The 18026-nt window shown below is 38.0% G+C and overlaps 1 protein-coding gene and 1 pseudogene across 2 annotated transcripts; both read right to left on the bottom strand.

The window, feature by feature from the left end:
• Positions 1–332: 332 nt before the first annotated feature.
• LOC123776007 (synaptosomal-associated protein 23 pseudogene) lies at positions 333–5278 on the bottom strand (annotated as a pseudogene).
• A 349-nt stretch (positions 5279–5627) lies between these two features.
• Positions 5628–17926, bottom strand: TXNDC9 (thioredoxin domain containing 9). 2 transcript variants are annotated; one of them, XM_045771745.2, is made up of 5 exons: positions 17760–17926; positions 15402–15620; positions 11939–12057; positions 8744–8998; positions 5628–6022 (listed from the first exon to the last, which is right to left on the bottom strand). In XM_045771745.2, the coding sequence occupies exons 2-5, from the start codon at positions 15588–15590 to the stop codon at positions 5905–5907; spliced, it is 681 nt and encodes a 226-aa protein (XP_045627701.1). In that variant the 5' UTR covers positions 15591–15620; positions 17760–17926; the 3' UTR covers positions 5628–5904. The 2 variants fall into 2 exon arrangements, with proteins under 2 accessions (XP_045627701.1, XP_045627702.1); XM_045771746.2 differs by lacking the exon at positions 17760–17926 and adding an exon at positions 17404–17740.
• Between the last annotated feature and the right edge of the window lie 100 nt (positions 17927–18026).

The raw sequence follows: 18026 nt of genomic DNA, 5'->3' as shown, positions 1-18026 counted from the left end.
TCATGACCCTGAAATCAAGACCTGAGCTGAGATCAAAAGTCGGATGCTTAACTGACTGAGCCACCCGGGTGCCCCCCAACTGAATATTTTCTAGTGTAATATTTTGATTCCTTTTATTAATCATTTTTTGTTTTTTTTCTCAGGGGTTACTCTAGGCTTTTACAAGTATATATCTTGTCAGAATCTACTTTAGCTTTACAGTAACTTAATTCCAGTGAAATATAGAAATGTAACTCCTATAAAGCTTTTTTTTTGTTATACGTGTTACATATCTATGTTAAAAATGTTTAATACATTGTTGTAATAAATAACTTTCATAATTTTGTGTTTTAAAATAGTTGAAAGAACAAGTATATATTTATAGTTTTTTTTTAGTTATAAAATTTAATTGTAAAGATCAAACAGTGGTTATTGGTTAAACCAAGCCACATTAATAGCTTTGAACTGTGCAGACACTAGTTCTGAAATAATGGTGACAAATACCAATCAAATTTTTATAACATTGTTCAGGATCTAAATAAACGTGATTCTTGACATAATTTAATCCACAAGGCTAATTGAATGATAGTACAATCATCAATAATTAAACCAAAGGCATAATTTTCCAAATCACTTTGTTAAACAGAATAAATTCTAGTTTTAAAGTCTAAAGCTACAAAAAACTCAAATCAATCTAACTATTTTTCTACCTGAGATCAAAACAAGTTTCTTATTTTTCTACCTGAGATCAAAACAAGTTTCTTATATCTTATCTAAACATGATTCTTGACATTGAGGTAAATCTGAATTCACGTAATATACTTTGTCAGACTTTCCCAAAGAATTTTAAGCCCTGCTTTAGAGAGAAATTCTCATGTTACACATACATATTTACATATGTTCTCCTTCTAAGACTAATGACAAATGTACGTGGTTAATAGGCATGTAATGGGACCATGATGCTACTAATAATGTGAAAATAAAAAGTAATTCATTTATACAAAGTGTTCCTGTATGGCACAATATGAAATGGGATCTCTGTGTACATACACAAGTCACCAAACATTCAGAAACTAAGCCCACTCTGAGAAAGTCATTCTATTTTTTTGGAGCAGAGGTTGCCAAGCTGTGATGTATAACAAAAATAGTGTATAAAAGCTCCGAAACCAAGTATTAGTCTAAATTGGCAATAACTTCAACTTAAATTAAACCCAACTAGATCTTTACTGTGGCTATGCAACTTTTGCTTTGCAGCCTGCAGGTTTTACTGAGGTAACAACCTCTTGTCTCTTGCCTCTCCTCCTTGTGCTACCCCTGCCTCCAGCTTCCTTCTTCATGGCTGTCTTTGGCAATGCTTCCAAATCTTGAAAGCAAAAGAACCTGCTAAAGCAAATGAGGAGGATGAAAAATAACACAATATATGATGTACAAAAACCAACCTGAGACTATGAACCGAGAAAAAAATAAATACTAGAAGGAAGGCTGAGCAGTAATGTGCCCTCAAAGGAAAGAGAACATAAAAAAATAGGGTGTCTGTTCTCCTGGCCCTTCTTGCACATTATCTCCTGATTTAGAAGAGCATGGAACCAAAACATCAAACTCTGAAAGGGTAATGACTTTGAAGGACGAGCTAGAGAAGTGAATACATGATGGAGAAGTACAGCAGCAGCTCTAGCTGTCAGTGAGTTTCTTTGCTCTGGCATTGGCAACATCAGTATGATCATCGCTGGGGTCAGCTTTTTCTGTGATCCGGTCTATTTGTCAGTTTTGACCTTTGATCTCATTGCCCATGTCCAGGGCCATGTTTTTTAGGTTTCCTAGGATACTGCCCACTGGAGACAGGTTCTCTTCCATCTCATCTTCTCTGGCGTCGTTAGTTACACGTTTAATGTATCCACCACTAGCTGCTCCAGTGACTGGTTGTTGAGGCTGACTGTCACTCGGCCTGGCTGCTTAGATACTACATTGCTAGAAGAGTTGTCTCCACCATCTCCCCATGTTGCCTTGTAGGCCTTACCAGACTCAAAGTTCTTTGTCCTATTATACAGGCAGACGCAAAGGCCACAGCACCTGTTGAGTTCCATGAAAGTCTTCTCTGCCTCTCTCGTGTCTTTATTTGGTCCAGCCCTTCTTCTATGCAGTTTAGTTGTTCCTCTTGTTTACCCAGCATAGGGATAGTCTTGATTCCTGCATCCTGAGACTCGAGGGCTGAACCAGGATTCTCCTTGTACTTCCCAGAGACTCTTCAGTAACCTGGTGGGCTCTCAGCTGAATTTCTTCTGATGACTGATTATCCATGATGGATTAAGACTTCTGATAAGCACAGAAAATGAAACGTGGGCGCCTGGGTGGCTCAGTCATTAAGCGTCTGCCTTCGGCTCAGGTCACGATCCCAGGGTCCTGGGATGGAGCCCTGCATCGGGCTCCCTGCTCCACTGGGAGCCTGCTTCTTCCTCTCCCACTCCCCCTGCTTGTGTTCCCTCTCTCACTGGCTGTCTCTCTCTCTGTCAAATAAATAAATAAATAAAATCTTTAAAAAAAAAAAAAAAAGAAAATGAAACGTGGATATTCAAGCAGATCTGGCCACTCCTCTCACACGGCAGAGGTTCGGACACCTCCAGACTGGATCTGGAGCTGTGTCCTCCCAACACCTCCTTATTTATGTTTTTTTGTATTAACCTTTTAATTTACCATTTCACGTCCTCATTTCTTGTAAATTCATTATTGAAATATAGCTTTGCTTCCACACCACCTGCCTTATGGTATCACAAACACATATTTCTATGTTATAGATAACACCACAATTATATACATAGTTTTATAGAATCGTTCTTAAATCAGCTGAGGGAATAGGTTATTACAATGTCCTTTATAATTTCCTACATAATTACCTTTATCAACATTTTTTTTTCATGAGGATTTGAATTACCGTGTGGTCTCACTTCCTTTCAGCGTGAAAAAACTTCAGTATTTCTTGTAAGATTGGTTTCCTAGGAATTAATTCTTAAAATGTGAGAATGTCCTCATTTTCCCTTCATTTCTGGATAGTTTTGTTAGAAGATTCTTGGTTGACGGTTCTTTTTTCCTGTAAAGCACTCTGCATGTTATCATGCCACTGCCTTCAGGTCTCCTCTGTTTCTGATAAATTGTTAATGGGGTTTTCTTGTACATGGTAAGTGATTTTTGTTTTCAAGATCTTTGTCTTTCAGTATTTTCAGTCTGACATGTATGTGGGTGTAGACCATTCTACTTTATGTAAGAATTTACTGATTTTCTCAGATTGTTTTTCACCAGATTTGGGGATATTAAGCATTAAGAAATCTTCAATTTTTCTGCTTGTTTTCTTTCTCCACTCGTTTGGGCATTCCCATTACATATATGTTGGTGATTCATATTTCTCTGAAGCTATTTTTCATCCTTTTTTTCTCCTGCTCTTCAGATTATTATCATCTGCATTATTTGGTTCTTTTAAAATACTTCCTTTGTTCTGTATTTGATGAAATATTATTATACCTTTACCTCCAGCATGGTCTCTTTTAGTTTTTTAAAAAGTGTAGTGTGATAGCTGCTTGGACAGTTTTTTCTGCTTCCAACATCTGGGTCCACTCAGAGGCAGTTTCTTTTTACTGTTTTGAAATCCCCTTGTTTTGGGGATACACTTTAGTTTCTCCATAGATCTTGCAACTTTTTGTTGAAAACTGGACCGTTTAGATAATATAGCAGCTCTGGAGACTCATCCTCCCCTCCTCCCAGGGCTTGTTAGTGACTCAGCTGGACTATTTAAATCCATTTACCCTGCCCTGTACAGCCTCTGATGCTCCTCTGCAGAGGGTACAGCCTGAGAATGTGGCAGTCACCTGACTCCTCTCTCCAACCCCAAGGACACTTTTAGTAGGGTTTTTACGGTTTCTTTCTCCAGTCTCCTTGTAAAGGTTCATTTGTCTGCCTCTATTGTTATCACACTGTAATTAACATCCACTAACTATTGGTGGACCTATTATTCTGGATGATGTGCTGGGGCATAAATGACTACACCGTTCGATCCAATTAAATTCAGGCCCTTGTAGTCTCTTTGAGGCTTGTTCTAGAACTAGGACTACTCTTATCTGCCTTTCATTCTGTTAGACTTATCATTAGTTTCCCCTTTTGCTTACTGCTATCATGGAGTTACCAGTCTCCTCGTCTGTCTCTACTCCCACTCCAAACTTCGTTTATGGTGGCACCCTTAAGCTTGAACTTAGAGGATGCTATGGAAGCTGTTTTTCCAGCTTGCTACTGCTTCAGAGTTGGGGATGGGGAGAGTAGCCTGCTTTTCTAGGAGTGATACCTGTGGTTTATAAATAGAGCAGTGGGTGACAGCTCCTGGTCTTGTTTGCCTTTCCTTGCATGGCACCTCCACTCATAAGTTGGGGCAATAGTGATTAGGCAACAGTATTCTTTTTTTTTTTCATTCTAACTAACTAGAATTTATTTATTTTACTTTATTATTTTTTTAAATGATTTTTTATTATATTATGTTAGTCACCATACAGTACATCCCCGGTTTCCGATGTAAGGCTCGATGATTCATTACTTGTGTATAACACCCAGTGCACCATGCAATACGTGCGCTCCTTACTACCCATCACCGGTCTATCCCATTCCCCCACCCCCCTCCCCTCTGAGGCCCTCAGTTTGTTTCTCAGAGTCCATAGTCTCTCATGTCTGCCATTCCTGGGGTAGATCTTCAGTGCTCTAAGTGGGGACTGGGTAGAGGAAGGAAGGTCCAGACCTCTTTGCTACTGTTACCTGAAATAGAGCTTCTGTGACATACAGCTTGAGGGGAGAGGGCAGGTAGAATGAGAAATGCTAGCAGTCTGCTCATCCTAGGGAGAAATTGTGGGCTGAAATTGGGAGCTAGGGAGAAAAAGTGTGTGGAGTCATGGCTCAAATACCAAAGAGACTTGCTATTCTTACCAAGCTTTAGTATTTTCTTGAATAAATGTTTCTGTAATAAATGTTTTTATTTGCCATATGCTTTTATGACAGTTCCCAAGACTTTAAGTAAAAAGTATACATATATATTTACTAGTTACGGTTGTTTTCATTGAGGAGTCTACAGATCACGTTGCCATTCCAATTGTGCTTCCTGATTATTTACTTTTGAAAGAGAGCATGAGGGAGGGGAGGAGGCACAGAGGGAAACGATCTTAAACAGATTCCCCACTGAGTGCAGAGCCCGATGCAGGGCTTGATCCCAGGACCCTGAGATCATGACCTGAGCCGAAATCAAAAGTCAGACACTTAACGGACTGAGCCACCCAGGTGTCCCTTCCTGATTATTTTTTTAATGCATGTCTTAAAATACAAGCGATCAGAACCCTTTAAATAAGGCAGTATGCTCAAAACCTGAAAAAGCTTTCTGCTGCCAACAGTTGATTCATCATCAACACACAGCCTACAGAATAAATAGGCAGTTCTTTAATAGTTAAATATATTCCAGAAGTAAAGACTGTTTATAATTCATTTACAAGTGAGTCCATTACACCAGTAAATGTTGTTTGACCTGTTGTATAAAGTAAATAATGCTGTGTAAGAATTAGTCCTGGAACAGTTTGCTGAATTCCTATTTCCAATCCAGTAGATTAAAAGCACAACTGTGAATGGTATAAAGACATAAGAATTATATTGTGATAAAATCAATCTCAAAAATAGAGAATCCAGGCCCTTGCTGGATAATTTAAGACCTCAGAAGTTTTCCTCAACTTAAACACGAGTGCCACACAGAAAATACTGAAGATGTCTTTCAATGTGATGAAACTACAAAACTCTAGAACGTGACCATTAGGTGACCAATGTATCAAAACCAACGGGATTTAGAAAACACATCTAATTCCGAAGTAAGCAGAAATAAAAAGACAATTTACAAAGAATTATAACTAATTTCTAATCATCATCAGAGTCTGAATCATATTTCTTCCCTCGGATAGTTTTCTTTTCCAGCTTTGTGAAGTTTGTTCCAAATTTCTTTTGGCTCTGAAATGGTGGCTCCATTAAATTTCCACTAAAAATAAAGCAAATTTGAAAAGCATTTATTCTTTATGATTTAGTACAGCTGGTATGCTAACCTGCAAAAAAAAAATCTCTTTTCTTCCTAACCTATGGAATAAAGTTTTCTTTAAAATGCTGGTGTCAAGGAAGACGTGTATTATTCATACTGATGGTTAAGAGTTTTAAGCCCTAATTTGTATTACTAAATGTTTTTGATCAAGGTTTTATTTTATCATTAATTACTGACATTTCACAAGATATACTAACAGAATTTCTGACTGAAAGCATAGAAGGAAATGAAAGTTTTTCTACCTCTCCTGATATGCTGAACTTGGATTAGATCCTATTCATTCTAAGAATGACACAGGAAAATGATCTATTTTTTTACAGCCTGTTATGGCTGGTATGATCCTGTTTCACACTTTTTTTTTTTTAAAGATTTTATTTATTTATTCAACAGAGATAGAGACAGCCAGCGAGAGAGGGAACACAAGCAGGGGGAGTGGGAGAGGAAGAAGCAGGCTCATAGCGGAAGAGCCTGATGTGGGGCTCGATCCCATAACGCCAGGATCACGCCCTGAGCCGAAGGCAGACGCTTAACCGCTGTGCCACCCAGGAGCCCCTTGTTTCACATCTTTTAATGTTTAGACAAACATCAAAAAAACTCATGGAATTCATTAGCATTAACCTGGAATTGGTATGAAATTTTTCAGTGATGCCTGAGAAATAACTGAGACATTTTCTTCTTTCAAAAATATCTAGGCAGATTCCTGGCACCTAGATTCTGGTTTTGAAATATCATTTGCCATTGAGAGGAACCACAGTGTCTTGGAGAAATAGTCAATTCTAGGGAGAGTCCCTCTAAGACCTCTCATCTGCACCAGAAAGAAAGTGCTTAAAGAACTATATGGGGCGCCTGGGTGGCGCAGTCGTTAAGCGTCTGCCTTCGGCTCAGGGTGTGGTCCCGGCGTTCCGGATCGAGTCCCACATCAGGCTCCTCTGCTGGGAGCCTGCTTCTTCCTCTCCCACTCCCCCTGCTTGTGTTCCCTCTCTCACTGGCTGTCTCTCTCTGTCAAATAAATAAATAAAATCTTAAAAAAAAAAAAAAAAAAAAAAGAACTATGGGGACACGTGAAAAGGACATACAAGCCTGCTTGAGAGGGGCTCTCACTGGCCAAATCTGGGGCAATTTGGGCTTCAAAATAAATAATATTAGTAACCAACTATAACCCACTGGATAAGATAAGCCATTGCCCATTCTAATATAAATAAATGAAAAAGTTAATTAATGTGTGATATGGAAAAGTTCTTCTTAAATCACTATTTGGCTTGGTAGACAACTTGTTAACCAGTGCTCAGTTATCACCACCAGAAATGAGACAGAACACCCTATACCCCATTGTGCTACTCTGAGAAGTAAGAATATGACATCACTTCCATCATGTATCTGTGAGAAAATGCACAGTCCAAACTTAATCCTGAAACATTAGACAAACCCAAACTGAGGAATGCTCTACAAAATAACTAGCCTGCACTCTTCAAAAATGTCCATGTATTGAAAAATAAGACAAGCTGTCACAGATGAATGGAAACTAAAAATACATAGTAACTACATGCAACATTTTAGTATGCAGAACATTATTTGGACAGTGGTAGAATTTGAATAAGGTCTGTAAATTATATAACATTTCCTGTCTTAATAATTGTACTCTGGTTACATAAGAAAAGTCCTCATTGTTGGAAAATACCCAAGGAAATATTTAGGAGTAAAGGGACAACACATCTCCAACTTCCACTCAAATGATTTTGAAAAAAAAAGTATGTATTCAGAAAAAGAATGATAAAGCAAATGTAAAATGTTTAGAATTGAGAGATATGGGTGAAACACATAAGAGAATTCTTTGTATTAGCTTCCAACTTGTTTAAAGTTTGAAATCATTTCAAAATACATTTAATAAATATTAGTATTTCATTTATTAAGAAAGTAAAAACCTAAAACTCCAAAGTCAATTTCTACAATGTAGGGATAATTTAGGCATATATAGGGGAGATTCAGAGGAAAAGGGACAGGGAAAAGAGAACTTTCTACTTATTGAAAAGCACTATGACTATAGAATGATCACATAATTTTATCTGTTAATTTTGCAAATCAAAAACAGGCAAAGAAGGCAAGATGATAGGTTCTGATTTGTGGAACCAGATAAACTATTGGCGAAGTAGACAAGGAGATGAATGAAAAATGGAAGTTGGATTTTAGATTGTTTTCAAATTGAGACTGTCTCCACAATAAGTAATCTAAGCTGATCACAGAAATGAGATTATACCTTTCATCAGATTCTACAAGACAGGAATAGCTACATTAAAAATCTGATGTTCACAAATAAGTCATTATCAACTTGAGTAATCTGGTTTAAATCAGGGAAGAGTCGATTCTGAAGTGTCATTTTGAGTTTCCAGACTAACAGAAAATTAGATTCAACAGGATCTGTTAGGATGAAAACTTCTATAGTTAGGTGTACTCCAACAAGACTCAATTTTATCTGTAACTCTGATTTTGTTCTAAGATCATGCTAATAATGTACGCTTTAGGAAATATGTTTTTCATTTGTGAAATATTTTCTACATCACAGCCAGATCTTACTTAGCTCCATAAAATGAATGCTAACATAAAAAAACTTCTCTAAAAATATCAACTGGATTTGGAATTAAAATCAATTGTTTTGCTAAAAATTACCTGTAATTGAGAATATCGGAACAACCCAGCCTCCATTCTAAAGTTTCTGTGGTGAAGTCATCTGTATTTCCTAGGTCAGTAAATCCAACAATGTAATCTTGTGTTTTTCCATCTTTGACCAGTGCTAGTGTGGGAATGACTTTGATACGCAGTCTCTCACAAAGGAAAGGTGCTTTTTCCACATTCAGCTTCAGAAATTTGGTCTCAAGATGTTTCTTAGACAATAGCACCAAATGTCGGTCTAATATTTTACACCTGTAAATAACAGCACATAGAAAATAAAAAACTAGAACAGATTTTTCATTTAAAAAATAAGTATCATAAAGGTGTATCTAATTTTATAGTTCTTCTCCTTGAGTCTCGTAATTTGGCAGCCAGCCCATGCTTGTGTTGGAAGACTTCATTTCATTTCATAGGTTAGTTAATGGATTATGAGAGGCAGAAAAATAATCCAGTATCCTAGAAAGTCAGATGTGTCCTAATGATACTTATAAAAAACAAAATACTAAATATACGCTTTCAGTCACAAGTGGTTCACAAAGTTGTCATGTTCATGGTAAGAACAAAAAACTGTCATTTCTCTTATGCATGTTTCCTGGTGTCTCATACGGTGCTTGAAGGGTGACAAATCTGACTTGATAGAACTCAGAAGAGACTTTTCAGAATTAGAAATGTACACACAGTGCCATATTTGGAAGTCATTAAGACTGAATGGTGTCACCAAGAAGGAACTCTTCTGTGCAACTATCGTTAAGAAGTATAGGGTAAGAGCTACAAATATGGTCATATGGTTCCAAAGAAATGAAAAATACCAGTAGTAACTTTTATTAAGCCACTTTCTATCGAAAAGATGGAAATGACATTTTCTGAAAGTTAAAATGTATTTTAAACTGGTCAGTCCTCCAGCATTCCTGAAACAGACTACTGTTATCATCTTTTTGAGCAGCAGTTCTTAATCACAGGTGGTCATTAAAGTCAGCTTTTAAAATACAAGGATGAACCAAAATTCTCTTGGAGTGGAGCTGGGAAACATGCAGGTGATTCTCATGCCCCATAAAGTTTGATAACTACTGCTTTAGATGATGAAGATACCAAATGTTTCAGAGTTGTTACTTGTAGGCTTCTTGGTGTAGTTATTCCTGAATTAGGACTGGGTCCAGCAAGTTCCTGGTAATCTTGATGCCTCATCACTCTACTGCTGAAGGTATCTTTTCACGTATCACCCATGTAGTATAGCAATGAGATTGTAGTGAAAAATGGAAGGAGAGAACAAGTAGATAAATGGTTCCTGAATGAAGCTCAAAACAAATAATAAATGAACCATTATGTGAGAAATATGTTCTTGAAAACTTGTAGGTAAGTCAACTCCATCGTTTTACTGCAGTTATATGGAACCTATTTTAAGTAAATCTATGATTGTACCATTTATTAATTCATTTTTTTAAAAGCCCAGAAGCAGCAGTCATGATGTAGTTAGAACAGCTTAGGCTTAAATCCTGAGTTTGAATCCTCTTCTGTCATTTAGTAGATGAGTGACATTAAGTGAGTCATTTAATCTCTCCAAGTCTTGGTCTCCAAGCATGAAGCATGGGAATTATACCTACCTACTTACCTCAAAGGGTCACTGTGAATGTTCCAGGATTTTATACGTGAAGTATCCAGTCTACTATGACCAAGAACTCTGATATCTACTAGATCTACCCATAAAATTTTCTAATGATTTGTTTTTTTCTTTTTTTCTATTTTTTAAGCAATCTCTATACCCAACATGGGGCTGAACTCAAGACCTCGAGATCAAGAGTCAGATGTTTTTACTGGCTGAGCCAGCCAGGCACCTCTTGATTTTTCATTTTTGCTTGAAGGTAAGTATTCCTGGTGTTGCACTGTTTATACAACCATCAAATATATTTACTGAGCAACTACTATGTATCAGCCATTGCTGCTCTAGGGGTAGGAAGTTGGGAGCATGGTGAACCACGGTACAGGCAAACTCTCTGCTTTCACAAAACAATCTAGTGGGCAAAAACATCTAATAAACATCAAATGAGATCAACCGTAGAGTCTAATATGATATTAATATATCACCCCATCATGTATGTCAGAGTCTGGCAACTTGAGAAATGTGTGCCCATGGTAAAGGGCTGAGTACCATGGTGACAGACGGTTTCTCTGATACCCTTTCTTTTCTACTCCCTTCCCACATTTTCCCTTACAGGAGATTTCACCATTTCAACATTTTCTTTCATTTTTATTACCTTAATCAGTAAGTCCCAGGTTCAGATGTTAATTAATAACCAAGTTACTGGGTGGTGCGTTTAAGACAAGGGCCGAGCAGACTATGGAAATGGGAGAAGAGGGCAGGGCTGAGACAGCAGTGAATGATGGAGACTCCACACTGGAGTGTGTGTCTGTCTGAGGGACGCGGCTGCTATTCAGTATTAGCAAACTGCCTTCCTACTGACTTCTAGGTCTGCTATTAAGTTATTTGATTTTTTAAAACATCTAAAATCTGGATTTAAAAAAAAATTGTATCTCTCAATTTTTAAAAGTTGGCAACCAATCAAATTTGGGGGTTAAAAGAAAGGCTTAAGTTAAGATGTAACCTTTTCTAGGAGTATTTTTATTTTACAAGGACCCTGCCTCTGTAGAGAGGCTTGCAGATCTGGGCTGTTCAAAAGAAATCACTTTCCTCTCCTTCCAGCCAAGGCTGGCACTCCCAACGATGCTTCTAGTGAAAGGCTTGGTCAACCATTGTCTCCTCATGAGTTGCTGGCTGGGAAGGAGTGAGTGAATTCAAAGCTGGTATTCAAGGTGTTGGCCCCCCACACCCAACATTGTGCCTATATCATAATAGTACCAAAAAAAGAAATAATTCTTGTTGTGTTGACAAAAAAAAAATTTACGTGTACGTCTCTTAGATATTTTTAAAGTTACCTAGTGAAAATATAATTCAGAAAATAGCGAGTTCTATGGAAATAACAGTAATTTTCAATAACGTTCATTTATACTTTTTTATGCAACAGGTTTTTTAGTTATCTTCAAAATAACAATTATTTAACTTTAATGGTGACTTTTACAGAAGTACAAAGAAACTTACAAGTAGTTCCTCTAATTTTTAATTTTCCTATTATGTTATTGTATCTCTACTCAAAGATCTCATCATTTTAAAGAAGTTACTGAGGGAAACAAAGTTACCTGAATGTGGAGTCTCTGTAGAAATGGCAAACCACTTTTTTACTCTCCTTGACTTCTTGAAAAAAGTCTCTCTCACTAGGGATTTCTCTGTATTCCCCATGTCCTTTTGAAAGCCATTCCTAATTTGGAGAAAAGGGAAATATTACACACTTGAAATATCTTTCAGTACCACTTTACATTTTGGGTCTAAATCGCTATAATATTCTGTAATTAAGTTGATTTTATCTTGTAGAGACATCAATTCCTCTTAGTGATTTACTTTCCTAGGTCTCTAGTGTCAGTGCAAACTGTGTTGAAGAGAATCATCTGTCTTGGTAACTTCACACATATGTTTTCTTAGAACTTCAAAAACAAAAATTTAGACTTCAAGAGACTTAAAATGTAAATATCCATTTAATTTCTCCGTACTCAAACTACTAAAATCAGAAGCATTAGGTCCAAGTTAACACAAAACTTTGAAAAATTATGCTCCTGAGATAAAGTTACTCAGTCTTTGTAAGGGTGGTGACTGCAGCTTTGCAGCTCAAGAGCCCTGTTTGCTTAGAGAGGCAGAAACCGCTTCTATACTGGCCACCAATGGGAGGTATCCTAGGAAGAAAAAAATCACATATGTCCAGAAACAATACCGATCCCACAGGTCATCTAATCCCACTACTCAACCCAATGTATCAACCCTTATCAACCGTGTCTGACAGACCTTTCAGTTTCTCAAGCTTCCTGCTACAGGAAAGGCTCATCATCTCAACTGGAAGCTTGCTTCCTTTATCAGGCAGCTCGTTTAAATAAAAAGGAACACTGGGCTTACAGGCAGAAGGCATGGGCTTGAATAATCATTCTACCAGTTATTAGGCTAAGAATTCTAATAACCTTTCTGAGTCTCCATTTCCTCATTTGTAAAGTGGAGATCACAAAGCAACTATCTCACCAAGTTGTGAAAGTAAGACTATCAATAAGAAAATATCTACAATAGTGTCTGGCACAGGTGCTTACAAAGCAGTTGCATGTATACTAATTTTCTGAAAGGTCTTCTTACACTGAACTGCAATATATCCATAACTTTGGTCTGTGGATCTCAGCTTGGACCTAAGATTAGAGAGAAAAGTTCTAATGTCTTTCACATGTCAGCCCTTCAGATAGCCTATCTCACTTATGTCCTTTCTTCTCTACCTCTTCCTTCATTTTCTTTTGGCTGTTTCTCAAATGAAATGATCTCTACATTTCTTACTTTCTGATTATCCTCCTCTGAACAGAGACTAATTCCTCCTCGTCCTTTTAAAAAGTGGCAGATGTCTGAATGCAGCCCCCCAGAAGCGGTCCACTGAGAAAGGGGCAGGAGTGCCATCTCCTTTCTTCCTCTGGACTTAAGCTAACACAGACTGTATTAATAGTTTTGGTATCCATTTCACATTGGCTTATGCTGAGCTGACACTCAGCAGGAGGCCCTGGTGTTTTCTCTTTATGCGACATTTCTTTGGTCAAGCTTCTATACACAATTTAAACTCTCAAATACAATTTCTTACTGGCATGGAACATTTCACCACTTTTCTTGACTTACCAATAACACTGCCCTTAAAAAAGAATATTTGTTTTTTAAAAAGCTCTTATTAATTCTCATATGTTTAAACAACAGGTGGAAGACTTGAACCTTTCCAAGTTCCTAAGAGGGAGGCAAGCCTACTCTGAACCTCCACTAACACTTGGAGCCTCTCCCAAGACACTCAGCACACCCCGTTGCTCTTAGTACAGTTTCTTGCAGAGTGCGTGCTCCACTGGGCATCTGCTGAATGGAATCAAGCAGGATGGGCAAAGATCACACTGCAGGCTGAGTCTACCCAAGGCCTGGCAGCTGGGCAGCATCTAGCTCTCACTTTGTGGCTCTCACCCAAGCCTCTGGATGCGCTCTTCCTATTTCTCACCTGTCCTTCTGCTTACTACCAAGTCCTGTCACTAGCTGCCATAACAGGAAGACGGTACCTCAGTTGACTGAGGAATGGTGATTCGCGTGGGCCTATTAAGTGCTTATGTCACTGCATATACTGATTTCCTGATACCCCCATAGATCAGCAAATCAAAATTACTATGCAATCTATACCAATCTTTCAAAAAGACTATATATAAAACCATTAAAGCGTCTTGTCTACTTCTTTAAAAAACATTTTAATAAAAAAGATCTATTAAAATGCAGTGAAAACTCTAAAATAACACGCTCTCAGTTATTCTATGACAAATTCATTTAAATTAATTTAAATTAACTAAAAAATTAATTTGAAAAAATCCTTAAAGGCTGCAGGACTCAGGTTTTTAATGATAAATATTCAGACTATTGTTTTTTAACTGCTGACAGTTTCACTTAAGCCATTATGTATGTTCCTTACTGAAAATCAGTTAGATTCAGTCTTTCTACAAAAACACCCCAGTTATGACAACTTTTTTTAGTTGAACTATTAGCAATTAGTAATGTTACTTAACTGTGATTGTGAAATAGGAGTTTGTAGCAGAATCTCATCATACATACCTTAGATAATTATTAGCAATATAATAAAGTCTCCTGGCTTCAAAACCAGATACGTGTGTGTGTGTGTGTGTGTATATATATATATATATATACACACACACACACACACACACACACACCCTATTTTAGAAAACTCAACCTATAAAAATAGAAAGTCACATTATCAAAGATTCTTTCTTTTTTGTAGCAATTCTTATAAACACTGGGAGTAAAAACATTATCAAAGAGATGCTACAGCAGCACAGACAAAACTCCCTGTTTCTTTAGAAAAGTTAAAGCTCACGTTTTGTTCACAGCCAAATGAAGAGGAACCAGATTGGTAATAACCTATTCCAATGTGACAAAAAGCAATGAAAACATTTTTAAACAAAATTATATTTACAGAATTTAACCCAACTGGTTTTGATCAGAGTCTACAAGTCTGTTCCACACTTCACACTCTAAGAGACCAACAAGGACAGAGCTGTGGCCACCCTTCTCTGTGACCCAGCATACATTCTTTTGAATAAATAAGCCATGTAATTGTTACATTGGAAATGCCTGAAATAATTTCTTCAATGTAAATTGCCTTACAGCTCTCATCTCACTTACACTGATCACAGCTAAATTATAACCAGCTTTACATTTACCTAAAAGAGAAACCACTGACTCCCAGTGCTCTTCCTAGTCCCCTCCCTTCTCAACCAACAAATATGAGCTCAAAAATGATCTAGGGCACATTTCTTTTACTTGACTGTAGATTAACATACTGAGCAGGCTAATTTTTAATATGTCTTTAAAACTAATTTTTTTCCCCAGCAAATTTTTAACAGGGAGAGTACTCTGCAGTAAAAAACAAAAACAACCCTAAAAATAAGGACTGAAATATAACTACTTCAGCACACGTATATATAAGTTGTTAGGAGCATACTGTTAAAGTAATTTCAGAAAGCAGGGCAGAGAGGTTACTTGTTTCTGCTGTTGAGCTTTCCTTAGTGCCTCAAGTCTCTTTTCTTTGAGGCGTTCCAATTCATCCTCATCCATCTGATCCAGTTTCTGAATTTCAGAATCCAAATGTTCTTCTACTAATTTGGTAGTTTGAAGCAACTGATTTTCCAGGACTTTTGAAAACATGTCAACAGATGCATTAGCTTCCATTCTTCTAAATGGTACAGTTCAGCCTTGGTGCTAGGGAGAAAGTTTGCAAAGTTGGGGAAAAAGAAAAAAAGTAAAGTTTCCTCTCTCGTTTACAAAAATTCTAGCAAGTATATAATTTGTATTCCACAAAGTGTTCTGCTGACAAGTAAGCATTTCATATTACACTGAGGAATTTTTAATTAAATGTTTTATCTTTTTTTAAGGAGGCAGAGAGAGTGGGGGAGAGGGAGAATCTTAAGCAGGCTCCACACTCAGTGAGGAGCCCGATGCGGGGCTAAATCTCACCACCCTGAGATCATGACCTGAGCTGAAATCAAGAATCCAACTGAGCCACCCAGACGCCCCTTACCGAAATGTTTTAAAACTGAATTTTCAATAGGTTAAAGTCATATCACTCAAAGATTACTTAGAGCAAAGTTTAGGTGCTTCTGATTTAGTTTGTGTTTCATTACAATAAAGCAAAGACAAGTCTTTAAGACCAAGAGAGAAATGGGTAGTTGGAGTTCTATCTAATGACATATATTAACAGTATTTTTTTAAACCAGAAGAGAAATAAAGCAGAAATGACTGAATAATACTGAAATTTAGCTGTAGTGAGGTTTTACACATACATCTACAAAGCAAACTTTGCTTCAATACAGAAGAGCGTTGAGCCAAAAATGTATTTTTCAAAGTCTCTACCTAAATGATTTTCATTTAACTCCTGAGAAAGTGCATTACAATTGTAAAGAACAGTGCCTGGTGTTCCCTAAACTTTAGTTTTCACTGCTGTTCTCTATGACTAACAAAATCTCTGATGTTACAAAGACTCATACTGGTATGGATCTATGGACAGTGTTCTTAACTTTGATGTAAAACAGTAACCCTCTAAATGTTAAAAATACTGATTTTCTCATCAGTCCTTTATGTAACATAGTTTAAAAACAGAATCTAATTCAGATAGGAAAGGAAGCTCTATCTCAATTACACATTTTATAAGATGTAGTATTTTCTGTCAGCAACAATCAGATGGAAATTTTATGTGTACCCCTGGGTTATTACTACAGAAATATAATTTATAATTTGCTTATGAAAGCAGGAAGCTGTTGCATTTCAATTAACTATGGCACAGTTGCAAATACTACTGAAGAACCTTAAAAAAAATCTTAATAAACTGTGGACTCACTGACCCAGTTGAGGGCTTGACATATAGCCTGGCCCACACAAACCCTCTACAACTGCTGAACTGAAAAGTAGTCATCTTGCAAACTTCACTTTCGATTCTTTTTTCTTCACAGGAAAAGCAGTTGAAAAGCACACCTGATTTCATCTTTGTATCCCCAGAGCTAGCAGTGCTTGGAACACAGCAAGTGCTCAAAAAAATATTTAATTTTGAATGAACATGTGCCTACTTTCTGTTCAAATTTCCTTAAGCTTCAAAAGTATTTGAGTTTAAAAAACCAAACTGTAAGCTCCTTATAAATGCTATACATTTTCAAAGAATTGTATTTCAAATATTATAAAATAACTTCACACTTCCTATCTCCAAAGAAAAATGTCAGTTAGACTGTTTCCCTTAGGGCTGGAGCCGGATGAGGCAGAAAATTGGTTACTGAGACACTGACTTATATGTCAGAACCTGTTCTTACTAGAGGTATAGTGGATGCTGATCCCTGTAGTTTTATGAGATGAACTCAATTTAATTCTGGGATAATTGGGAACAGAAGCGAATAACAAGAGCCGTTCTGGGGACAGGTGATGGTAGTCACCGCATTCACAAAGGGGAAAGGAGATGGCGTAGCGATCCCGATAACTTTTCATTCAAATCACAAACCTGATTCTTCCTTTTCACAGTTCACCGGGGACAGTGGGACGGGGCTTGTCCTCAAATTAGCTAACCGTTTCCTTGACTCCCCTACATGCACCCGCCAAAACAACCTTAACTGCACCCGAGGCATCTTCCGAGCATCCTCGCCATTCCCTGACCCCCACAGGGACAGACCAAGGCAGAGTTTAGGTGGCCCCGTCTTCAACCCCTCCCGGGGCGCATGCGCGAAAGCCGCCTCCGCCTCTCTGACTCCGACGTCTGGGCCGCGCCCCTCCCCCGCCCTGGCCGGATGTTGAGTGGTGAAGTGTCCATCAGCACCGGGAGGTGGTGGTCGGTTTTTTTCACACCATCCTCTACCTCACCTGAGCTCTCGGTGACACTTGAGAAGTGAAGAACTAACTGCTCCAGAAAGGCAGTCCACTCTGGCTTCACCCTCGCAGCAGCTGCCAGGGGCTGCGAACCGGCCGTCACTTCCGCCTCCCCTTTGGCTGCGGCCCTCACGCGATACAACCTGCGACGCCCGAGGAAGTGGGGCGGGGGAGGAGGGCGTGGGGACCGTGAGCGCTTCTGCGCGTGCGCAGCTCCCATCCTCCACCCGGAGATTTCCGCTTTCTTAGCCTCGCTCTGGG

This window comes from Ursus americanus, chromosome 7 (genome assembly GCF_024610735.1).
Source record: "Ursus americanus isolate L20-20 chromosome 7, mUrsAme1.1.p, whole genome shotgun sequence".
NCBI lineage: Eukaryota > Metazoa > Chordata > Mammalia > Carnivora > Ursidae > Ursus > Ursus americanus.
Note: the sequence above shows the minus strand (reverse complement) of the source record. Positions and strands in the feature narration are given on the sequence as shown.

Coding starts and splice junctions, on each gene's coding strand:
- TXNDC9 (XM_045771745.2), bottom strand. CDS start 15,590: ATGGAAGCTAATGCATCTGTTGACATGTTTTCAAAAGTCCTGGAAAAT. Junction 8,999..11,938: donor TACAGAGACTCCACATTCAG/GTAACTTTGTTT, acceptor TGTTATTTACAG/GTGTAAAATATTAGACCGAC. Junction 6,023..8,743: donor TCCGATATTCTCAATTACAG/GTAATTTTTAGC, acceptor CTTTATTTTTAG/TGGAAATTTAATGGAGCCAC.